The sequence below is a fragment of the Oryctolagus cuniculus genome, chromosome 5, assembly GCF_964237555.1.
Source record: "Oryctolagus cuniculus chromosome 5, mOryCun1.1, whole genome shotgun sequence".
NCBI lineage: Eukaryota > Metazoa > Chordata > Mammalia > Lagomorpha > Leporidae > Oryctolagus > Oryctolagus cuniculus.
In genome coordinates, this window is record NC_091436.1 from 59,428,349 (window position 1) to 59,454,594 (window position 26,246).

The 26,246-nt window shown below is 39.1% G+C and overlaps 1 protein-coding gene and 1 pseudogene across 6 annotated transcripts in view; both read left to right on the top strand.

The window, feature by feature from the left end:
• LAMA4 (laminin subunit alpha 4) overlaps positions 1-26,246 on the top strand; it is a 150,444-nt gene that overhangs the window by 114,835 nt on the left and 9,363 nt on the right. For all 6 annotated transcript variants that reach the window (XM_070073690.1, XM_070073692.1, XM_070073687.1 and 3 more), the window contains 15 exons: positions 85-258; positions 905-1,050; positions 1,480-1,642; positions 3,943-4,076; positions 4,830-5,001; positions 7,761-7,892; positions 9,341-9,483; positions 11,380-11,518; positions 11,986-12,123; positions 14,625-14,758; positions 16,305-16,469; positions 17,144-17,297; positions 22,568-22,755; positions 24,029-24,218; positions 25,161-25,316. In XM_070073690.1, the coding sequence (XP_069929791.1) occupies positions 85-258; positions 905-1,050; positions 1,480-1,642; positions 3,943-4,076; positions 4,830-5,001; positions 7,761-7,892; positions 9,341-9,483; positions 11,380-11,518; positions 11,986-12,123; positions 14,625-14,758; positions 16,305-16,469; positions 17,144-17,297; positions 22,568-22,755; positions 24,029-24,218; positions 25,161-25,316 (2,328 nt within the window). The remainder of the gene's footprint in view (positions 1-84; positions 259-904; positions 1,051-1,479; positions 1,643-3,942; positions 4,077-4,829; positions 5,002-7,760; positions 7,893-9,340; positions 9,484-11,379; positions 11,519-11,985; positions 12,124-14,624; positions 14,759-16,304; positions 16,470-17,143; positions 17,298-22,567; positions 22,756-24,028; positions 24,219-25,160; positions 25,317-26,246) is intronic.
• On the top strand, positions 23,685-23,778 carry LOC127493287 (U2 spliceosomal RNA; annotated as a pseudogene).

Genomic DNA, 26,246 nt, shown 5'->3' on the forward strand with positions numbered 1-26,246 from the left:
GTAGGTGAGACCATTTGAGAATCAGGGAAAAGCACCTGCCCATTTCCACAGAGTACTTTTAGTGAAACAAATTTATAACTGCAGATCCAAGTCTCCATGATGTTCGATGGACAGTCAGCCGTTGAAGTGCACCCCAAAGCCAGTATGGATGACCTAAAGGCCTTCACCTCCCTCAGCCTGTACATGAAGCCCCCCATGAAGCAGCAAGAAGAGCCTGGGACTGCAGATCAGTTTGTCCTATACCTCGGAAGCAAGAATGTAAGTGCATGAGCCTATAAAAAAGGAGATGATATTAAAAAGGAAAGCTACCTTTCCTCTTGCCTACAGCAAAGCCACCTAGGCAAACGAACAAAATTCCCACTTTGCCAACCCTGCTAACATGCATCCTCTTAATGGCAAGAATCAAGTAATGATTGAAGGACAAGTCTGGGTGGGATACTGCTGGGATTGCTTCATATCAGCATCACACGACTGACTTTGGTGAGTCCAAAGAGTGTTTCAAAGCCTTTCCATAACACGGCTTATTATGTTGATGCTGAATTCTGTTTGAAGAGGTGGAGCAATCCGTGTTGTCAGGAGGCATTATGTCCCTGAGTGAGCCTGACAATGTTCACACACTCCTGGCAGCCGTCAGATTCCCTGCAGCCCGCAGTTACTCACCTCCTTGTCTAGGATGGTCTCTGAGCAGGTCCAGGGGCAGCAGGCTATAGTGCGGCTGCAGGGGACGTGGGGAGCAGAGCCACTGTTCAATCTAACTGGAGTAATGGGTAAAAAAAAAAAAAAATCAGATCAGAAGTCACTTATACACAGCCAAGCAGTTGGATTGCAGATTGTCCTTTAAATGAAAATAAAAGGCAATATTCATTCATATGAATTTCGCTCAAATAACTTCTTGACATTTCAGGCCAAAAAAGAATATATGGGTCTTGCGATCAAAAATGATAACCTGGTATACGTTTATAATTTGGGAACCAAGGATGTGGAGATTCCACTCGACTCCAAGCCTGTCAGCTCCTGGCCAGCTTACTTCAGCATTGTCAAGATTGAGAGGTAACCTGAACCCAAGGCTTCCAGCTTCTATGCACATTTTGTGAGAAACCTATCAAATGCACAAACGTTCATATACTCTTCCTGAGGGTGGTATAAGTAGTATTTTTTATTCTTGTTCCTCTGCTTCTATTATTCCTGTATTCCTTCCCAAATGCCTTAGTGAAAAAGAAAAGATTAGAAAAAATATCAGCACTTCTGAATAGTAATGTCATCATTGGATCTTTTTACCTGGCCAACCCATGAATAACTCCGAGGTGATTAATGGCTTCTATCCCTGTCTCCTGGATTGTTGATATTCTATGAATGAGTTAATGTGACTAAATCATATCATCAAATGTGTGATAAGGGAACATTAACATTTGACATAAAAAATAGTGTTTTGTACAAATTATCTGGCTCATAAAGGATGAACAAGCTTTATTTCCACAGGGTAGGAAAACATGGAAAGGTGTTTTTAACAGTCCCAAGTTTAAGTAGCACAGCGGAGGAGAAATTTATTAAAAAGGGAGAGTTTGCAGGGGATGACTCCTTGCTGGATCTGGACCCTGAGGACACTGTGTTTTATGTCGGCGGGGTGCCTTCCAACTTCAAGGTAAGCTCGCCAGCTATCTTTGACTTATTCTAAATCTCACTGATCTTTTTATAAATCTGTAGAACCCATAATGATCATTTTAAGAGCTTAGCTCAGTGGGTAGCAGAATTCTGAACCAGACTCTATAAATCTGGTCTATGCAACCCGTATTTTCATAGCGTCAGATGCTCTCAAGCTACAGCTAAAACTTTTTTTTTTAATTTATTTAATGAATATAAGTTTCCAAAGTACGAATAATGGATTACAATGGCTTCCCCCCCATACCGTCCCTCCCACCCACAACCCTCCCCTTTCCCACTCCCTCTCCCCTTCCATTCACATCAAGATTCATTTTCGATTATCTTAATATACAGAAGATCAGCTTAGTATACATTAAGTAAGGATTTCAACAGTTTGCTCCCACACAGAAACATAAAGTGAAAAATAATAGATGATTTTTTTTTAATGATGATGAAATCAGATCAGACCTATTGTCATGTTTAATCCCAGTGAGAGTCAAGTTGGGAGTTGATAGTTTCTTTTCTTTTCTTTTTTTTTTTTTTTTTTTTTACAGAGGATCAGTTTAGTATGCATTAAGTAAAGATTTCAACAGTTTGCACCCCCATAGAAACACAAAGTGAAATATACTGTTTGAGTACTCGTTATAGCATTAAATTTCAATGCACAGCACATTAAGGACAGAGATCCTACATGAGGAGTAAGTGCACAGTGACTCCTGTTGTTGACTTTACCAATTGACACTCCTGTCTATGGCATCAGTAATCTCCCTATGCTCCAGTCATGAGTTTCCAAGGCTATGGAAGCCCTCTGAGTTCTCCGATTCTTATCTTGTTTCGACAAGGTCATAGTCAAAGTGGAGGTTCTCTCCTCCCTTCAGAGAAAGGTACCTCCTTCTTTGAAGACCTGTTCTTTCCACTGAGATCTCACTCACAGAGATCTTTTGCCAGAGTGTCTTGGCTTTCCATGCCTGAAATACTCTCATGGGCTTTTCAGCCAGATCCGAATGCCTTTAGGGCTTATTCTGAGGCCAGAGTGCTATTTAGGACATCTGCCATTCTATGAGTCTGCTGAGTATCTCACTTCCCATGTTGGATCACTCTCCCCTTTATTTATTCCATCGGTTAGTGTTAGCAGGTACTAGACTTGCTTATGTGCTCCCTTTGACTCTTAGTCCTTTCATTATGATCAATTGTGAACTGAAATTGATCACTTGGACTAGTGAGATGGCATTGGTACATGCCACCTTGATGGGATTAAATTGGAGTACCCTGGTATGTTTCTAACTCTACCATTTGGGGCAAGTCAGCTTGAGAGCATGTCCCAAATTATACATCTCTTCCCTCTCTTATTCCTACTCTTGTGTTTAACAGGGATCACATTTCAGTTAAATTTCAACACTTAAGAATAACTGTGTATTAATTACAGAATTAAACCAGTCATATTAAGTAGAACAGACAAAAAAACTACTAAGAGGGATAATGTATTAAGTTGTTCATTAACAGTCAGGGCTATGCTGATCAAGTCACCGTTTCCCATAGTGTCCATTCCACTTCAACAGGTTTCCTTTTTGGTGTTCAGTCAGTTGTCACCAATCAGGGAGAACATATGGTATTTGTCCCTTTGGGACTGGCTTATTTCACTCATACAGCTAAAACTTTAAGATCAATTAATTTCATTCTGATACATGCTTATGCAGTTAATGCTGTCTCTACCTGCTTCAGAAATGTCTGTACATTGTAGAGCCAACGCAGTGAAATCTAGCTTTCAGCTTTGCAGATAACAGTTTTAAAACTCATTTTTCTCAACTTATAGATGCGTGAAAAAAAGCATGCAAGATGAAAGAGGGCATGGGACCTAGAGGAGAATATGAAACCTGATGAAGGGTAGACAAAGGCCAGGCCCAGGGATACGGGAAGTAGACCTTGGGTTTCCATTCCAGGGCTGTTACTTCCTTATTGCAGACACATGACTAAACCTCTCTGAGAATTAGTTTCCCTCTCTCTATGTGAGAACAGGAATGCCTGCCTCACAGAGCTGGTGTGAGGAGTGATTTTTATCACGAAGTCACTGCCCAGCATATGACTGGCACATAGCCCATGCTCCATAAATCTACCCTCTCTACTGAGATATGCACAACTCTCACTGTTTTTCTAAATGATCTGGAATAAAATAGACACAAACTCGGGTCCCAGAAAACACTACCTCAGTGGGTAGGTTGCCTTGACATGCTATTAGCTTCTTTGTCTGTTTTGGGTGAAGTATTACATGGAGCAGATGACTTGACTTTGTCTGTTGCACAGCTTCCTGCCAGCTTAAACCTGCCTGGCTTCTCTGGCTGCCTGGAATTGGCCACTTTGAATAATGATGTGATCAGCTTATACAACTTTAAGCACATCTACAACATGGATCCCTCCAAGTCAGTGCCCTGTGCCAGGTAAGAGCCATTTATGGACACTATAAAGACTTATATTCATGCAAGAGCATCAGACAGGACACGTGTAGCCAACATGCAGGTTCTCGGGAGTGGGTGTTACGCTGCAGTGGGTTAAGCTACCGCTTGGGATGCCCACATTCTTTATCAAAGTGCCTAGTGTCAAGGCCCACCTCCGATGCTGACCCAGCTTCCTACAGACATGCCTGGGAGGCGTAATACTTGGGTTTCTGCCATCCGCCTCAGAAACCCAGCTGGTGTTACTGGCCGAAGCCCAGCTGTTGTGGGCGTTTTGAGAATAAACCAACATTTGGAAAAATCTGTGTATCTCCCTCTCTGTCACTCTGCCTTTGTAATAGATAAAATAATTTCCTTAAAAAGTCAGGTTCACAGATTTTTCTTGGGGGAAACCAGCTTTGAAACTGCACAAGAGTCACACCTGCAAAAAACTTCAGATTTTCTCTATCATGGATGAGCACACACAAATGCTAAGTGTTAACTTGTTTGCAGCTTTGACTTAGGATTCCAGGCTGGGGTTTCCTCAGAGATTTCAACTGTCTCAGCATATAGGGTATGGAAGAAATCCATTACAAACAGTTCATTTAACTTGCCTCTGAGTACTTTGTCTCTCTTCCATGCACACAATTGGACCTCATAAAATGCCATGGAAGACGTTCTGAGGGTGGGTGCAAAGGGCCTCCTTCGAGAAGTGTAATAGAAGCTGTTGTGCATGTGCCCCTCGTGTTTCCATTCCAGGGATAAACTGGCCTTCACTCAGAGCCGGGCTGCCAGCTACTTCTTCGATGGCTCGAGTTACGCCGTGGTGAGGGATATCACCAGGAGAGGGAAATTTGGTCAGGTGACTCGCTTTGACATAGAAGTCCGAACCCCAGCTGACAATGGCCTTGTGCTCCTGATGGTCAATGGAGTGAGTGAAAATAAAAGTCCTACTTCTCTTTTATTTCCCTTGCTTTCTGTTGTTTCCAGGAACCTACCCGGGTTGAGTGTGTCATGCCATCACATTGAATTTATAGTTTAAAAAGCAAAATTGGATTTTTTTTTCCTTTGGGGAAAAGTGATGACAGCAATAAATAAAAGCAGCCCTGAAATGCATTGCTCCTCACGACACATTTTAGATGTATATCAAATATGCCCTGTAGTAACCTAAGGGAAACTTGAGAAAAATCTGTACCAGGATCTAAGTGAACCCTGTGCCTAAAGAAACTTAACATTGGTCTCCTAACCTTTCTATGTCACATGCCCTAATCAAAATAAAAAGGGCTTACATTTTAAATAGACAGATATAGCTATATGTAATCTTTAAAAATGATACATAGATATAATTATGGTATAAAACAATAAAAACTAGCAATAAAAGGCAAACTATAAAAGGAAATAAAATATTAAATATTTAAAATAAAGTTGAAATAAATTAAATTAGTTTTATTTGTTAATGATACAAACCCTTTTGCTCCCATTAAAATTATTTTTAATAGCAGTGTTAGTGATAACAATGTAATTAAATATATTAAATATCTTTACAGTCTTGTTAAACTCTTTGTGATTACAATGATTCTAAAATCTTGTCCTAAGTCCAGTTTATTTCCACACTAAGTTTTATTGGCTCTCATGACTGAATAAGATACCTTACAAAAATAAAAAAAAAGTGAAAAGTATATCATTGGCTGTGCCTACTACACTGCACATCATTTTCATTCTCTAAAAGTTTGTGTTAGAAACTTGGCTGGTACATTTCATCTGATGTCAGTTCTTACAAGTTAATCAGATATTGTATCATTTTGTAAACTTTAATAAAAGGGTTCAGAGCCATTGAAAATCTTCCCTTGAAAGATTTTTAAACAAGTTAGAAATTTCTTCCCACAAATGCTTTTTTTTTAAAGGCAGATTTGAAAGTTTTTATAGATAACATACTAACACATACTAACATAGTTTTCAATAAACTCATATAACAATCGAAAATTTTCCAAATATCTTTTTTTTTCTTTTTTTTGACAGGCAGAGTGGACAGTGAGAGAGAGACAGAGAGAAAGGTCTTCCTTTGCCGTTGGTTCACCCTCCAATGGCCGCCGCGGCCAGCGCGCTGCAGCCGGCGCACCGCGCTGATCCGATGGCAGGAGCCAGGAGCCAGGTGCTTCTCCTGGTCTCCCATGGGGTGCAGGGCCCAAGGACTTGGGCCATCCTCCACTGCACTCCCTGGCCACAGCAGAGAGCTGGCCTGGAAGAGGGGCAACCGGGACAGAATCCAGCACCCCGACCGGGACTAGAACCCAGTGTGCCGGCGCCGCAAGGCAGAGGATTAGCCTAGTGAGCCGCGGCGCCAGCTCCAAATATCTTTTAAAAAACAGTCTCTCCTCAGTATGACCTTCTTAAAGAAAAGGAATAAGCTACTTTCTTAGCTATTGTTATAATACCCTTAATTTGATATTTCAGATTTTTTAAAGTAATAAATAGATCTTGTATTACTGAAAGACATTTCTCATCACCAATAAAGTTCTTAAAAAAGGTGTAACCCTCTTTACACTTGAGAGCACTATTAGTAATTTGCAGGAAGTAATCAGCAAACAGTATGTGTCCTAAAATACTGTCATCGGTCCTAAAATACTGTCATTGCACTCTGCATATCAGCGCAAAATCATTGCAAAAATCCCCCATTATGAAGTCACGTCCCCCATAGATCCATGGAATTAGGCAATCAAAGCTGCAGGTAAATTGCAATAAGCTAAAAGCAAAAACATGGGCAAGGAGTAACGTGTGCAACTGCACTCAGAAAGCCTCACCTATCATGTGAATCCTGGAAAAGTCTGACAAAAGGAATGAAGTAAGGCCTGAGTCAGTAATCCACGTGTTAAGCACTAAAGATTGGTGTCTTGCTCGACCCTAAATTTTTTAAATGAGTATAAATAGAAGCTGAAATATTTTCTTCCTTAAACTCAATGGATCGTGTGCCACACTCCCAGGGCAAACAAATGATGCAGGAGATTGTTTTCTGTACAATAGGGACTTTACTACAATACTTTACTTTCAAATCTATTGGATTCTGTTCTCTTTGAAATATTTTCTGAAACAAGAAAAGTTGACTAGTAAATTACTCGAATGTTACAGAATTGTGTTGTTGGTTTCAAACATCATGTAGTCCAAGTGCATAATAATTTCATATTTATTTACATAAACCCAATGCTTTAAAATAATACAGAAATGGCATTCTTCTTAAATCCATATTTGCTGATAATTTGGAAGGATTCTTTTCAGTATACCTTGAGGTCGATTTTCAATATTGCCAATTTTTATCTTAAAATGAATGAAATTGCATCTATTAATCTGATATAATTTTTAAATGACCTCAAATATGATATATTATAATATTTTAAAGCCTTTAAAATGTCTGTAATATAGACTGAAAACTTATTTATAAAATAGAATAAGAACATGAAGATGGTTATTTTAAACTGTGTGATGGTAATACTTTTGTATAGTCTTGTAAGACATAGTGGCTGATATGGAAGTAATTGTCATTTTTATTTCATAGTAAAAATTTGATGAGACCCTCTTAGTCTTAAAATAATTTGAGTAATAGAGAATACAGTGTTATTTCTCACATTCAGCTTAATCCAACTCCACGTTCATGATAACAGATGTTCCCATCTTATCATTTCTTTCTCTCTACAGAGTATGTTTTTCAGCCTAGAAATGCGCAATGGTTACCTACATGTGTTCTATGACTTTGGATTTAGCAGTGGCCCTGTACATCTTGAAGACACGTTGAAGAAAGCTCTAATTAATGATGCAAAATACCACGAGGTACGAATTACTCTAGTTTGGGTGGTTTTGTTTTTGTTCTTTATTCTCAACCCTATTGATCTAATCAGGCGGTCAGGTGAAGTAGGCAAGATGTGATTAAACTGAACACTTTCACATCAGAGCACCTGGAGGACCCTCATCTGCTCAGAGACCCCAGGAAAACACCTGCTTTATAAGAATGGACATTTTTGTCATACTGACGGGTCTAATAAAACAGTCACTGAAAGATTCCTTTTAATTGTTTCATTGACCAAAAGCCTCCTGTGAGTGCTAAATAGCTCGATGACAGTGGCACTGCTATGGAATCCTACCTACAATTCATTTGTTGAAAATACTAGAGTAATAAGATACGCAGTCATTTTATATTTATCTTTTGATCCCCTCTAAATGTAAAAAAAGAACATATAAGTAAACAAAATTTTCTTTTAAACTGTATAGCCAAGATTTAGAAAATGCTAACCCACTTTTCTTTACACAGATAACCCCAAAGGGTGAACTAAACTGATAATATTCTTCAACTGCTTTCATTAGCAGCTCCTTTCAAATCTACAATTTAATAAAGCATAGTATCATTTAAGATACAGTAGATAGGTTATATTTCCCTTTTGAGTTCTAAGTCCATGGCCTTCATGAGGACATTTTACAATAAAAGGAGAATATTTTGAATGTTTCTATGACTAGCATTTCCTCAGATTCATTAGAGCTGCTCATTATGTCACTAAGGATAATAGCTAGTAATATGCAGTCTGCCATCCAGAAGGCACCTGCCTGAAATTACAATAGTGGTGGCCACAGGCTGGTGGGTTAGGGGATATGAAAAGATGTTGTTTCATGGGTACAAAGTTTCAGTTATGCTAGATAAATAAGTTCTAGACATCTGCTATACAATATAGTGCCCATAGTTAACAATATGGTATTGTTCACTTCAACATTTGCTAAGAGGGTAGGTCTCATGTTATGCATTCTTAATACACGCACAAAAAGGTGAGGGCCACAAGAACACTCTGGCAGATGCTGGATATGTCTGTCATGTTCACAGGTGTTTGCATGTTCAAACTCATCAAGTTGTATACATTTAATATGTGTAATTCTTTATATATCAGTTGTACCTCAAAAAACTGCTTTTAAAAAAGAAGACGTGTGTAATTCCTTCCCAAAAGACTGGAGGGAAAAGTAGATCTCATGGCAAAATTTTTCTTGTGCTAGTTCTTGCTCCATAAAAAAGTGTTCACTGCTTATGGTAGAAAGTAAGAGTTTTCGTATCTATGAAAAGAAAGGAAAAATCTATTCCTTGTTTTGTGGAGGAAGAAAGCATAAAGACATGGAGGACCTGCTTTTATATCCAGAATAATTAAAATATATAAAAATATTCAAAACACTGATTATTATTAAACAGTATATTATTGGTTATTATTAAACAGTGTATTACTGTATATGACTTCTCACAGATCTCAATCATTTACCACAATGATAAGAAAATGATCTTAGTAGTTGACAGACGACATGTCAAGAGCATGGATAATGAAAAGATGAAAATACCTTTTACAGATATATACATTGGAGGAGCTCCCCCAGAGATACTGCAATCCAGGTAAGGTTCCTTGCTAACTAGCTATTTGTTCCTAATGTTGTGTGGGCTGAATATTTAATATCCAGGTGAGGTAGAGGAACTGGTTCAAGTACCTGCTTGCTACTTGCTACTTACACACATGCACATGTGCAAACACACACATTCAAGTATCCCCTGGCCTCTGCAGTCAGTACTCGAAACCTCCATTATTATTATTGTATTACTCTTACAGTAAGGTCTGATGTGCTATTTGTCATCAACAAGAGGAAGGACAGAGTGCGTGTATTATGTGAAGACAAAGCAGCATTATGTCCCTTTATCTTTGTTTTTGCCTTAAACATATTTTGAATTCTCCAATAGCATCTGAGGTTACAAAAAATTTTCAAGGTTATCCAAAAGGTTGTAGATTATATATATAATGGTTGTGGATATATATATAATGAGACATTATCCTAAAATACTCAAAAATTCCACCATCTCATATTCCAGTGAATTAATTAACAGCGTTAGAGACCTTAAAATTGAGAGGCAACTTCAGAATAATCCAATTCAGTGGTTCCCAACTATGGTTCTCATTGAAATAATCTAGAAAGCTTTAGAAAAGTCATTGCTCATAAACACTTTCTAGAAATTCTAATTGGCCTGAGGATAAGGCTCCAACGTACTATTTAAAAAATTTATATATATATATATACACACACACACACACACACACACACATACACACACACACACACAAAGGAGAACCTCCCCAAGGTTGATTCTACTATGCATCCAGAGTTAAGAATTGCTGATAGAGTCCAATCCCTCATCCAATATAGAAATGCCAGTGTTCCTTAGCACTCATACCTCTTTTTAAATAAATGATACATACATATGATTACCTCAGAGGGAAAACATAATCATTTAACTATTTCAATTATTATAAAGCTGTTCCTTATCTTGAGCCAAAACCAATGCATCCTATTTATAAATTATAATGCTTCATTTTTAAAGAAGACTCCTTAAGCTCCCTGTCCCAGCACTCTCTTTTCTTCCTCCCAGGATGCCACATCCGGACCTTTCACCACTATGGTTACCATTGTATGCATCCAACTTGTCAATCAGCACGGGCCTCTGGATGTAATATTGTCAGAGCAGAATACAGTGGGGCTGTTATTCTTTAGTTTGACTGGTGTTCATCTCAAAATTCATTGAGACCCCGGTACTTGGATCAGAACTAACTCTACACTCATTCAATATCCAATAACATGTTCTTGCACATCTCCTATATATCAGGCATGACAGGCACAGGATTTCAGCATTGAGCATAAAACCATCCCTAATCTTAAGAATACTTTTTTATTGATCCAAAAGTCCAACAGTTGCTGAGACTTTCCTCCAGCCTTGGTTAAATGCAGTGTGTTGCCAATAAAGACAAAAAGATGGGTTCATTACCTAAGTGAATTACCAGGAGTCTAGAGACTTGGATTCAAATTCTAATTTACCACTGTGACATTATAGAATAATTTACTACTTAGTTTCATGTTAAACCAAGTGAAATTGCCTAGAGTTGATTATTTTTGACCCACAATGTCAATTCCCTGAGATTCACCCTTATAATCATCTGTAAAAGGGAAATAATAGCTTCTCCATCTATCTCACTGCACTGGAATTTTAAAATGATCAAATAAGGTAATGAAATTCAAAAGGCTTTTAGGAAATATACAAATTGGCTTAACTCAGAACAAAACTCTGCTATAGACAAAGATCAGGTATTACCACATGCTTATCAAAAGTAGCATGAAAGATGAACCAATGTAAAGCCATTACAAGTGACTATAGAAACTCAAATTCCATAGCCTACATTTCCAGGGTAACCGTATCCTTAGTACCATCATCACAACTGTATTAGTGAAGACTGATTTGCTTTTCCAGGACCCTAAGAGCACACCTGCCTCTAGATATTAACTTCAGAGGATGCATGAAAGGTTTCCAGTTCCAAAAGAAAGATTTCAATTTACTGGAGCAGACAGAAACTCTGGGGGTTGGATATGGATGCCCAGAGGACTCTCTTGTAAGTACAACTCAGTGGAACCCTTTTTAATAAATAGACACAACACTTCTCACTCTCTAAAGCTGGCAAAGCTCTTTTCAGCTTTGCTGTGATCCTTGGTAACACCTTGAGCTACTTTCTGCCACCAACAGAAAGAAGAATCGTTAAGCTAGGAAGGTATGTAGGGCTCCTCCATGACTTGTCCAGTTGCTTCAGTTTTCTATGATGAACCCTGCAGAGCCTAGAGAGGTTGCTCAAGTGAGCATCATTGCGTGCTCAGCTTAGAGGAGGTTGGAGAAGCCGAAACCCATTCTGTTAGAGGAACACAGAAGAAAGGCTAGCATGTCTGAATTCTAGCAAAAACTGTAAGGTCGAACCATAAACCGTTTATATAGACACTAACAGGCAAGGCTTTTTTGTATATGAGAAATTGACATTATAAGCATTTGAAAATTAACAAATACCCTATATTCACTTTTATCACACAGATATCTCGCAGAGCATATTTCAATGGACAGAGTTTCATTGCTTCAACTCAGAAAATATCTTTCTTTGATGGCTTTGAAGGAGGTTTCAATTTCCGCACATTACAGCCAAATGGGTTACTATTCTATTATTCTTCAGGGGTAAGTATTTGATTTTTCCCAAAGAAATGTCTTAGCGATAATTGTTTTGTCTATTAAAAATAATTTTTATGTGTGTTAACAGTGACTTTCTATGAAGATTAATTTTGACTCACATGTAGATATACAGTAAGCCTCATTTCAGATATTCTGTAAAGTGTGTGTGTGTGTGTGTGTGTGTGTGTGTAATGTATGAATAATGTATATAGTACATGAGGAGTTCTTAGCCTGAGATTCATCAACTCATCCCTGTCTATCTATCTGGATAGGATTCAAGGGATCTGTGTACTTGAATGGGAAAAAAATTACACCTTTGTTTTCTCTACTTAAATTTATCATTCTCTTCCAATATGAATGTCGGCAACAGACTACAGCAGTATTAGCAGTACTTGTGACCTTGTCATGTGTAGAAACAGATTTTTTTGATTCACATTACAGTTCTCACATATATCTCAAAATGTCCATTTTGCTCCTTGCTGCTTCTAAATTTCACTAGTTATTAGATCTGCTCCTAGACCTTATTTGTTGCTTTAATATGAATCACTATATCATAGCATATCACACCCATTGTAATACCAACCTGCCAAGGCATCTATGGCACAAAAACGTTAAGAACCCTTTTTTGCATACTAAGAACAAATACACTTGTGATTTAATTTATAAAAGAGTAAAAAGAACAGATATATTTCTCTGTTTTTGGATTTCCTAATGAACACAAGCTCAGCTATAAGATGTTATTTCAATGACATCAAAGATCACCTAAGGCTCTTGATGTAAGCTGCCAAGGCTATGGAAGCCTTCTGAGTCCACAAACACTGTCAGTATTTAGACAAGGCCATAAGAAACATGGAAGTTCTCTTATCCTTCAGAGAAAAATACACTCTACTTATGGTCATCCTTGGGTGATCATTGACATATTTATGTCATACATAGTACTTATAGTGATCACTGATGTCATACATAAGAGTGTTAATTGTTAAATCAATGCAGGAGTCACTGTGCACTATCTCCCCATGCAGGACCTCTGTCCTCAATGAGTTGTATTATGAGAATTAACTGTGAAACTTGTTCTCCAACTATGTTGTCGCTCCCCGTCTTCGTGGAGGAACGACACAGGACCCTGCGCTGTTCTTTCGTCTGCTCGGCCCTCCCCGGGTTTGCTGCTGGTTCTTCCCGGGTTGGCTACTGTCCCTTCCACCTCCGTGGAAGGGCGGTTCCCCCTGGCCACTTTCCCCACTTCCGCAGGGGAGCGGCACACCGCCAGCCGGCTCTCTCGGGGGCTGGACAGGTGTTCCTTCAGATAGATGTTCCCCTTAGATGTTCCTGGTGCATGCCGTCTCTCTCCTCCTTTATAGTCCTCCTCCGCCAATCCTAACTCGGCTGCCCACACGCCGAGTATGCTGCTCTCCTCCAATCAGGAGCAAGATCAGCTCCTGGAGGTCATCACTCAAGTTGGCAAGAGGCAGCTGCATAGAAGCTGCTTTCTTCTCTCCCAGCGCCATATTGTGGGAGAGCAGATGCATAGAATAAGTCTTAATTCCAGTAACTCAGTCCAGTCCGGGTTGCTCCCCACACTATGTGTGTGTGTGTGCGTGCGTGTGTGTATGTGTGTGCAAATTGTTGAAATCTTTACTTAGGGTAGAGTTGGTCTCCTTGTATAAAGTTAATTGAAAATGAATCTTAGTGGAGAATGGGACTGAGAATGGGAGGGGGGTAAGAGTAGGGGTAGGAGGGCAGGTATGGTGAGAAGAATCACTATATTCCTAAAGTTGTACTTATGAAATTTGTATTCCTTAAATCAAAGGTTTCTTTGGGGAAAAATTTTTTTAAAAAGTATTCAAGGGGGCCGGCGCCGCGGCTCACTAGGCTAATCCTCTGCCTTGCGGCGCTGGCACACCGGGTTCTAGTCCCGGTCGGGGAGCCGGATTCTGTCCCGGTTGCCCCTCTTCCAGGCCAGCTCTCTGCTGTGGCCAGGGAGTGCAGTGGAGGATGGCCCAAGTGCTTGGGCCCTGCACCCCATGGGAGACCAGGATAAGTACCTGGCTCCTGCCATCGGATCAGCGCGGTGCGCCGGCCACAGCGCGCTGGCCGCGGCGGCCATTGTAGGGTGAACCAACGGCAAAGGAAGACCTTTCTCTCTGTCTTTCTCTCTCACTGTCCACTCTGCCTGTCCAAAAAAAAAAAAAAAAAAAGTATTCAAGGGGATGATGGAATAGACATGCCAAGTTAGCAAACTAACTGAAACTGGACAACTCTGAGTATGACAGAATCACCAAAAATTTTCAGTTCTAAATATAGGGGACTCTCGTTTTCTACAGAAATACCTCTGATTTTATAAGTGAAACCATTACAATTGCAGCATTTTTTATGTTGTTACTGTTATTCATAACTTACTTTACAAGCAAAGTCTGTTCCCTTAAGTAACATCATTGAGTAAATATTGCAACTGTGTCCCTCTTGGGGATCCCTGGGGTTCCTACATGAAAGCTGTGCTTGCATTCCAGTCCGACGTGTTTTCCGTTTCGCTGGATAATGGCACAGTCGTCATGGACGTAAAGGGCACCAAGGTTCAGTCAGCAGATAAGCAGTACAACGACGGGCTCTCCCACTTCATCGTCACCTCTGTCTCCCCAACAAGGTAAGCCCAGTGCCCCACTCTGCGTCCTTCCCACCACACCTCTCAGCCTGCAGGGCACAATTCTATCAAATGCAGCTGTCTGTCACTTTTCTAGTGTCAAAAAAAAAAAAAAAGTGATGGAAAGGACAGTACACTGGGTGTTTTTTTTTTTAATAAAAAATGTATTTTACTTATTTGAAAGACAGAATTACATAGAGAGAGAGAGAGAGAGAGATCTTCCAACCACTGGTTCACTCCCCCAAATGGCCACAATGGCTGGAGCTGGGCCTGTCCAAAGCCAGGAGCCAGGAGCTTCCCAAGGGCCTCTCATGTGAACACAGAGGCCCAAACACTTGGGCCATCTTCTACTGTTTTCTCAGGCACATTATCAGGGAGCTGGATTGGAAGTGGAGCAGCCAAGACCCCAACCAGCACCCACATGGGATGCCAGCACTGCAGGCTGCAGCTTAGCCTGCTACACCATGGCACCAGCCTCATACTAGATTTTTTTTAAGATATTAATTTTCAAGACAAGCCAAATAAATGACCATATAAAGTCTATTTTCTTTTTTTATATAAAACAATAAGCCATATCCCTGAGTCAGTGCCTATTCACACTGCTTACTAGGTGGACTGCAGTGTGTTGCGCACACAGAGTTCAGCAAATGTTGGTCTTGATTAGATTTTGAACTAAACAATTGAGGATGCTGCATTGATAGCCACATTTTAAAAGCTCTTGCAAGACAGCTGTTTGGCCCAGTGCCACATCCATTTTGGAGTGCCTGGATTCAATATCTGACTCTGGCTCTCAACTTCGGCTTCCTGCTAAAGCAGACCCTTGTGAGTCGGTGGTGACAACTCAAGTAACTGGGTTCCTACTACCTTTATAGGGGACCTAAATTGATTTCCCAGCCCCTGGGGCCATCGTGGACATTTGAAGAATGAGCCAGTGAATAGGAGCCCTCTCATTTTCTCTAGATATTGCTCTCACGCTCTCTCTCTCTCTCGTCCTCTGATATAAACAAAAGAGAAAAAAAACCCACTGACTTTATCTTTCAGATATATAATACTAAATTTCTTTCTCATCACAAGAAAGATTTTGAAATAAAAAAAAATAAACTACTGTTAGAGACCACAGCCATTCTATGTTCCCACTGTGGAGCCCACTCACCAAAAGATAATGTTAGTAGACTGTTTCTAGACTCCACTTCCAACCAGGACAAAACTACCCAATGTGTTTGCTATGAAATTCACCTCTCACACACATGATTGATGATCAGATGATCACCAGGCCATGTTACACACTCAAATATATACATGCTGATAACTGCTCATCTGAACATCTTGCTGTATGGGTTTAAACTCCCCTCTGGTCTGGAGGGCCTTTGTCTATAGAAACACTGGACCATTTCCTGCTGTGCCTCATGAGGAGTCTGGAGGTCAGTGTGTTTTCATTCACCAGAAGTTTCACATGAACTCTGTGAGAGAACCCCCTTGCCCAACCTGGAGTGGAACTCGAGGTCGGAGGTTAGCTGTGTAGTACTTAAAGAAACTGTTTCTCTTGCAGATATGAACTGATAGTAGACAAAAGCAGACTTGGGAGTAAGAATCCTACCAAAGGGAAAGCAGAACACACACAAACAGGGGAAAAGAAGTTCTACTTCGGTGGCTCACCCATCAGTCCCCAGTATGCAAATTTCACTGGCTGCATAAGTAATGCCTACTTTACCAGGTATGTTGGTTTGTATTTTTTGTCACTAACAAACCTACATGATTCATAAAGAAGATCCAGACAATTGTGAAAATATTTACATTATTAAAACTGACAACAATGAAATTTATCCAAGGCATTAGAGGGTAGTAATTAAAAGCTTCTATATGCTTGAGCAAGTGACATAATTGGGTTTGTGTGTTGGGTTTTTGTCCTTTAATTTCTGCATAGCCATGGCTAGGTAAGTCTTCATTTCTTCACCTGAAAAATGCAGATAATAATAGTGCCTGTTTGGTAGCTTGTTATAAAGGATGAATAAGAAAAGGCACATAAAAGGAACTTGCACAGTGCCTGGCATACAGTGAGATAAAAATATTAAATTAATGGAATAGTGAGTATTAAAAAAAAAAAACACCTTGTTAGAGGTTTGAGAAACGCTTCTTTAGTTTAAGGCACAGCTTTAACTGATGCCATTAGGAAACAGAATACGGTAAAGGAAAAGATGTTCCATAGTCAATTTGTGGTGGTTATGAATCAATTGGTTAAATGATAACTTAAAGAGTTCTAGTTACGATGGTGGTTGACAGGTAAAGACACGTACACTTTAATGGACAGAGTTCTTTGAACTGTATAGTTTTCAGAATGTAGTTCTGAACAGTATTTTTGAAGCGTATTTTCCTCTGTTACAAACACAGGCCGGACAGGGATGTGGAGGTGGAAGATTTCCAGCGGTACTCTGAAAAGGTCCACACTTCTCTTTATGAGTGTCCCATTGAACCTTCACCATTGTTTCTCCTTCACAAAAAAGGAAAAAATTCCTCGAAGCCTAAAGCCAGTCAGAACAAAAAGGTAAAGGACAGCGCTGTGCCATCTGCTTGATGCCTTCATATTTCTTGCACACACCTCTAGACACTGTTGCTTTGTAGAATTGATTCTAGTTTGCAGCTGTGTACATGTGAAAGATAGGATTCTTGCAGCCTCAGTATTACAGTTTATCAGTTTTGTTGCATCCATTCTTGTTCTCAAAGAAACCATTGGAACAAGCTGTTCACTCCTACTTCCAACTACTTCTCATTACAGTTGTCTTAACTGCTGTGTGCCTAGCAATTTAAGCATATACTATGAAATACTTAGTACTATAAATCTCTCCCATCATTTGCTTCCATGTAATGATCTCAGGCGTTTGTCACCATCATAGATGTTATGAAAGTTTGTGACCTTACCTTCCTTTTCCACTCCTTCCTTATACTTCTCTTCATCCACTCACGTGCACAGGTGACACGTGACATCAAGAGGCACTCCATCAACAAAATCTTGGGTTTTAAAATTCCCTTCTCTGACTGCTATGTATCCTTTCCCATTTGTTTATTCCCAGCATGCATATTATTTGTCTTCATTACAAATGAAACACGTAATCCCTTTTCAAAACCTCCCACAATTTTCATGGTGTGATTTAACAATGCACCCAGGTGCCAGGGATCCCATCCATGCCCATCTCTCATCTGAATTACTGCAATAATTTCTCCAAACAGGTCTTCTTGCTTCTACCTTGCTCCCTGACAGCCTATCCTCAATCCAACAGCAAGATCCTAATACATGTGAATCATATGTCACTCTTCTACTCAATACAGCTCCCCACTGCACTCAGAGTAAAATCCCAACCCTACAACTCAAGAGAGGCTCCTTTCCCCCTCTGAGTTCATCTCTTCCCAAATGCTCAATGCACTCACTCTTCTCCCCAGACTTCTGACTATTACTAGAACAGACCATGCACACTCCTTCTTTGGGGGCTCTATTTGAGCATTGCTTCTGCCTGAACCACTCTTCCTCAAATATCTTCACAGATAATGTCTCCTACCTCTAGGATCACTCAACCCTCATCTGATCAATGAGAATTGCTTTGAACCTCAGTTTCATACCAAAGCCTGCCTCCCACCAATACTACTGGTCTCCCTTTCCTTTTCCTATTTGTTCCTTTTCTATAACACCATATTTTATTATTCGGCTTTATTTATTTATTTATTTATTATTCTCTGTCACCTCTGCTGGAACACAAGCTCATTCATTTTGTTCACTGATGTTCCCTAAAACACTAGAATATTGCAAACAATAGATGCTCACTAACTATTTAACTATCTGTATCATTGTGTTGTAATGAGGATTAAATGAGTTAATGCATGAAATGCACTTTAGTACAGTATAAGGCATATGGTAAACATCCAGTGCATATTGCCTGCTATATTCTATAAAGCACTATGTTTCTGGAGGACTAATTCCTAAAAGGATTTTTGAGAGAATACTATAAAATTCAGATGAAATCACTCACCTATATAGATTGATACTAAAAGATTTGTCCTTAGGATTATTTAGCTGACACTTGAACAGTGGTGGGTGGGACATAGGCAGCAGGTTAACATGACAGGCTGAAGAGGAAGATCACCCTTTTAAGCCAACACACTTTACCCCTCTACATGAATACAGTTTTCTAAATGAAGCTTTCAAGTGTCATTTCTAACATTTCATTCCTCAAGTTACAATCAACAAGCCTATTAACATAAATTTTTTGATATCAGCATAAGCTTTGTTATTTTATGAAAATAAAGGAAACTTCCCAACTGAGTAATAACAAGATATATAAGCACTATATATTTCACTTATATTTTATGGTAACTAGATAGCCAGTGGTTTTCTAATCTAGTTATCCTATTTCAATTGCTTAAATAGTTGCCAAGAAATGCTTGTGGCCTCAGGTTTAAATTTTTATCAAGGCTACATCAAAGTAATTGGAATTATAATAATTTATTTTCATAATTGCTTCCTAGTACTCCATTTCATGCATTCATTATAAGTTACTAAACCATTAATAGACCTTCAGTTGTTTCCAGTCTTTCCCTTTTATGCGTGAAGAATCTTGTACATAAACCTTTGAGTATACTGCTAATAAATTTTCAGGATTGATTCTTAAAGGTAGAATCTCTGAATCAAGGCAAATTACTTTCCAAAAAAAGTAACAAGGATTTATATTTCCCAAGGAGTATTTGAAAATGCCTACCTTATCACCTATGTTCCAGCCTTAAAATTTTTCATAGTTTTTATGTTTCAAGTTCAATTGGGAATATAGTTTCTCATTGGTTGTTTAATGTCATAATGAACACTTTATGTAGTCTAATATACATCACTGTGGAGTATCGGGCCATATACTCTCTTCTCTGAGAACTGCACCATTGGACAGGTCTGTGTTTTAAAACACTAGGCAGACCCTGTCTTTTAGGTGTGTGATCTCACCTCCCTGGATACAGATCGCTGGATCAGGATAGATCATGTGAACTAACCAGGGCCACCAAATTCTCTTCCTTGGACACAGAACCCAGAATCCTGAGCTGGCAATTGACTAGGAAACATGTAAACCTATGATCTCTATGTTAATCATATTCAGAGAAAGCAAGCTGCTTTGTAGAAAGAGTAAAAGGCAGAAAGATGTGTGCAAACAAAGAACAAAAGCAGACACTCGGAAAAATAAAGCCATGGTACCAGTAGCTTCTCTAAAGGGTGTACCCTGATTCTTTCTAGCTCTTAGATTCCTGATACTGGCTCCTGGTGGGATCTCACAATACTATCTTCTCTTGGTTGTGTAAGGTATCTCTATATCCTTATAACAAATTATGCTCTTTTTCTTTAGTAGCTTAACTAGCTTGGCTGTTATCTAACACAAAAGAACCTATAAAATGAAATTGGCACCGTCAGTGGGATTGCAATAATGGGCCCAATAGAGAAAAAAAATTACACTTGTAGAAGTCAAGTAGAATTCATTGAGAATGCCCATACACAAACCCATTTTAGTATAGAAAACTGAGTCTCTAACTGTATGATCGTGAAGTAACTAAGCTAAAACTTTTGTTTATCATTATTAACATTAACATTATTAACAGAGTATTTGGTTGAAATACATGTGTGTGTGTAAACAGAGATCAGAGTTTATTCATTTTGTGACAGATAAGGTTCAGATCCTATCTAGCCATGTGTTCCCACATTGAAGCAGAAGGCAAGCCTGCTAAATTGAGACTATCGTGTTCCAAATAACCCCATGCTTTGCTGAGCCCCTGGAGCCTAAGTCATTGCTTCTCACAATGACTTAACCTCTGGTTAAGTGGATGCGCTGATGAGAAGAGTAAGAACCTCTTCCTCAAAATGGAGAGAACAGGGGCAACCACAGCTGGGGATCTTCCCCAGCACTCTCCCTTCCCATTCTCCAAGCTGTGCACAGTGCATTTCCAGCTGGGCTCCTCTGTGAAAGGAAGATGGTAGTGGCTTCCATTATAAGGTGTGTTCAAGACTGGAGTACTGCTTGGGTGTGGGGGAACTTTCCCAGGACACAACAGAGGAAAAGAGTCTCCTTGCAGCCCTGCTCCAGCCCATTCTTCCCACCCATGACTTGAAGCTACAGCCAGTAATTGTAGATGAGATCCTGGTCCAAAAAGTAATTATGGAATTGAGTAATGTCGTTCACCCAAGACGGAAGCCTTGCTTTTTTAGTACTGAATCAGATTCTGGGTCCTTATGACCATGTAAGGAAAGGAAGAAGAGACTTGGGAACTAGGTGGGCTTTCCTTTAGTTTATGTGAGTCGATGGGCTCCCTTAAATCTCCAACCACACCAATACTGTGACAGTCTCCACTGCCAGAACCCTATGGTAAGGGCTGCTGCCCAAGAGCAGGGCACTGGCACTGGCACAGCTCAGTTTGCCGTTTTTACCCAGTCTTCTGCCTACCACCTCTGGATTTTAAGGATAATTCTGGTATTTGGCCAAAACAATATGCTTTGGGTTTTTTTTTTTTATTTGTTTTGTTTGTTTATGTTGGAGGTCTTGTGTTTTGCTTATGTGAGACTAAGGGCTTTATTATCAATCTGTTCCAATCTGCATTGTAAAATCCACATTGCTTTGTTCTACTAGTAGAAATTCCTCTAGATTTCTGGGACTGCTATAGATTTATTTTTATGTGTATAGTTCTTCCAACATTTCAGTGGGAGTTAGGAAACTATGTGTGTTCATTCAGAAATCCTGAACCAGAAACTGTCTTCCACATCTGCTGTGCTCTCTTTCGGGCTATGCTGCCCAGTCCTGCCTGCTGCCAGGCATCTCCCCTTCCCTCTTTACAGTCTTCTGAAGTGAAGGCCACTGCCCACTTTTAAAACCAGTATGGCTCAACCTATAGCAAGTCATCTAAGGTCCTTTCTAATTGGCACCAACCTGTTTTCTGGTTGGGTATTTAAATGTTGTTTCTCCAAATGGACTTTCAATTCCTTAAAAAAAAAAAAAAAAAAAACAGGAATCATTTCTCACTCATCTTCCTGTTCCCCACCACATATCACCCATGGGAGGCTGCGGAACCATGATTTTCTTCTAACCATTCAATACTCAATAAACACTTACTTTATTGTAAACTACTAAATGCTGACTTATTTGCACTTACTTTTATTTTGCTTAAGAAGTTAAGACAAAATGATCATTAATGTTAGCCTGTAACTTCACAGCTTTAAATTTTACATTTTGAAGAGCATGATATATTTTTAAATTCTTCTGTATCATGTCACAGAAAATTTGGTTACATATCCTATCACTGAACATATTCTTACATATTTGAAGATGTTGCTGATGATGTTAACATTTTACATAATATGTATAAATCATAATCTCTGTGTTACAGTGATATTGTTGTCTAGAGGAAAGTTTTATTGATTGATTCTCTAGGCTTATTTTATTGTCAACTTTTTCATTATTCACTTGTATTTAAAATGTAAGCTTAATGTAAATTATAGAGCAATTGTCTTTTTTTTTGTCTCTTTAGATTCACTTTAAATCTGCTTACTATCACAAGCTAGAGTTTGTGTTTACTAATTTCCTACATTGCTATATTACTGCTGAAGCTACTGCTGTCATTTGTATATGGTGGTAGGGGAAGAAAAGAGAGGCATCTAACACTCAGTGAATAGAAATGCACAAATAATATAGACTTTGTTATTTTTCATTTTTATTACTAATGGTAAGGACATCATAAATTAATTTTTGTTGCTAGTATGTCACTTTTATCCTTTACTTTGATTATTTCCTATTTTTATAGGGAGAGAAAAGTAAAGATGCACCTTCATGGGATCCTGCTGGCCTGAAATTCCTAGAGCGGAACACTCCAAGAGACTCCCACTGCCACCTTTCCAGCAGCCCTAGAGCGATAGAGCATGCCTATCAGTACGGAGGGACAGCCAACAGCCGCCAAGAGTTTGAACACTTGAAAGGAGATTTTGGTGAAAAGTAAAGTAACACACTCTGCCTCCAGGAACTCACTGTCATGGCTGGCCTCCATCCTTGTTTGCCACATCTTTTTTCCTATAATTCCTTTCTGTGACACCTGAATCCTATTTCATTACCTTCAGAATCAATAACAACTAGCACATGATTTGTGCTTTCCAAGAAATGATCATCTCTGTGACCTCACCCCCAAATAAAACAGCATTCTCCCAGCAATTTGCTGTTTGATGAAAAGTAAAAGACAATCAAGGCAAAAGATGATGGGGCAAGTTTCAAATGCATCCTCATCTATCCTTGATAGCACTTTCCTATCCCCATCCAAATTGCTTTCTGACTATAAATGAGAGGGCTTCCAAACTGTTGCAAGTTTAGTAAGACATTGGAAATACAGATGTGCTTGTATGTCAATGGCCATCCAGCTGTCTCAAACCCATCTCCTCTTCCTAGTGCTTCACAAACCTCCAGGCTATTTAATATTACAGAAGAGTTATAGTTTTAGTATGCACATATTCTTATAAAGGTCTTATATAGCTCTTTCAAACATTCATTCAGGCAATGCATTCAGTAAGGAACCTCTTATGCCTTCTAGTTTGCTGTTTAGCTAACAGGCAGAATGCATTTTATACTCTTAAGGAAGAATTTAGAATTAATCAAACCAGAAGTAAACCTAATAAATATATCTTGGCCATAGCCTGGAGCTAAGTTTCTAGAAAGTTTTGTTCAATTTCTACATATTCAGGTAGCTGCCTTTGACATGTGATATCTGTCAGTTAATTTTTACTTGGAAAATATATTCAGTATTTTATATAGTACACAAATAATATTACTTGCTTGCAAATTAGTATATGCAGGATTTTGTTCTGCAAGGGTAAGTGTGCACTAGTATTTTGTGCACATAAAAAAGACTCTATTAGTATATAAATTTTTCATACATCGCTTCTCAGCCTTTTGGCTAAGATCAAGTGTAGTATAAATTTTTCACTAAATTGCAAGCATATTTGCAAAGCCAGATACGATAAACTCTTTAACTGAAATGAAACTTCCATAAATGTGGAATGTATCTTGTTTGTAAGGAAGTAGACAAGAATTTACAATTTTGAACTGGCCATATTATCCAATATTCATTAATAATGCTAAGAGATAATTTGTAGTCATAGTGCTTGGGATTAAATAGAATAGCCACTTATTTCTCCTTCCTTATACTGAATTGCTTTGAGGAGTTAAAGATTATCCTCAGTCCTGTGTTACATGTAAGCTTTCTCTTTTCATTTATCAGAGCTCAGTTTTCCATTCGTCTGAAAACTCGTTCCTCCCACGGGATGATTTTCTATGTCTCAGATCAAGAAGAGAATGACTTCATGACTCTATTCTTAGCACATGGTCGCTTGGTTTTCATGTTTAACGTGGGCCACAAGAAACTGAAGATTAGAAGCCAGGAGAAATACAGTGATGGATTGTGGCATGATGTAAGTTGAAGGCAGAGAATAGCACTGTCAGCAAATACCCACCAGAGTCTAAAGGACTGACACTAATGCCCCACCATTGGCTTCACTAGAAATACTGATTTTAAAATTTTGCTACTGTGAACTCAGAGTTCAGTCTCAAAAACTTATTAATTCCTAATAAACAGCTTGACACATACAGTTTAAAGGAGCCACAGGCTGATTGTAGTGGTTTTGGAAACAGAACAGGAGGCCAACATAAACCGAAGCTTAGTTTCTAATGATGTTTCCACCTGACCTTTTCCCACCACCCATCGGTTCTTAATTTTCAATAATTAATATTGAGCGTCTCTTTTACAGACTAAGGTGTGGAAGACACAAAGCTAAGGGTAAATCACTTAGGAAGACAGGACATCACAGGGGAGACAAATATTGGGAGAAATAGTGGGTATATAACCACAAGAATTAGCAATACAAGATGCATGATGATTAATTACAAGTAGCTTGAAGAAGTAGAGAACATGTGGGCTAGACAACTGGGAAGAGCTTCAAAGAGAACTCTGCTAAATATAAGTGATGTTCAGAAAGTCAGCCTATGGCTTTACATTGTTCTGTAGAGGTCAGAAAGTATATGGATCATTTCCTCCAGTACACGAAGTGGTAATCTCAATGTGTGCTAGAGAAAGACCCTTGCACGTGTAAAATGAGGTGACAGCTCACAAGAAAGTCAAATGCTGGGCTATAAAACAAAACCAAATAAGGGACTAAGTTTCTGTCACTCCAAACACCAGATAGCCAGATGCCTGCCAAGCAAAGGAAGAGACAACCCCCAGACATTCAGAGCAGAAATCACTTTTTAAATGAGTTTCCTGCCAATTTCCCATGGAGTTGAGCCAGCGGCCACATAGCCATTTCCCCAGTCGTGGAAGGGACCTGAAATGCGCTGTTTTCCTTCTCTCTGTCCAGGTGATATTTATTCGGGAAAAGAGCAGTGGCCGGCTGATAATTGATGGTCTTCGAGTCCTGGAAGAAAGTCTTCCTCCTACTGGAGCAGCCTGGAAAATCAAGGGTCCCATATACTTGGGAGGTGTGGCTCCTGGAAGGGCTGTGAAGAATGTTCAGGTATGCCAGGCATGACAAGATAGAGCCATTGAGAGCTAGATAATCATTGAATCCAGGTCCTCATTTCATAGGATTCATAGCAGTTTGCTTAACAAAGGTTTAAAACAAAGTTTGACAAAACAGAGTATTTGCAGCAAACCTGACACACACAGGCATTTCATTTTTATTTTATTTTTTGAAATTTTTTTTAACTTTTGGGTCTCACATATAAGGTAGAACATGTAGTATTTGTCTTTCTGTGCCTGTCTTATTTCACTCAACATAATGCCCTCTATTTGCAATCATTTTGCTGCAAATGATGGAATTTCATTTTTTATAGCTGAATATTATTGCATTTTATATGTATATAATCACAGATTATATACACCTTCATCAATTCTTTATTTTCGCTATTGTGAACAGTGTTGTTAAACATGGTGGTGCAGGTATCTCGTTGATAGAAGAAATTCATGTCTTTTGGGTGTACACCTAGTAGTGGGATTGCTGGATCATATGGTAAATTTATTGCTAGTTCTTGAAAAAAGTCTCCATACTGTTTTCTGCACTAATTTACATTCCCACCAGCAAAGTATCAGAGTTCCCCCTTCTCCACATCCTTGCCAACATTTGTTGCTCTCTGTCTTTTGAATAATAGTCATTATGACAGGAATAAGGTTTGATTTTAGCCCTAATATATACAGATGAAGCAAAAGCTGATGGTTCAAATTGTAATAAGACTTTAGATAAGTAGTTCCAATGCCCTGACAAACTCTGTAAAAGCTTTCCAAACACAGAGAAATTAGTTGTCTAAAGTGGCCCAAGTTTCATATCCTGTGCTATGAAGAATTTGCAACCACCAAAACAATTAATGAAGCCAGAAATGTAAGATTTCTGCTGTTTCTTTAGCTATGGAAGATTTAAGAACTTTGCTAGCCCTCATCAGAATCAGGT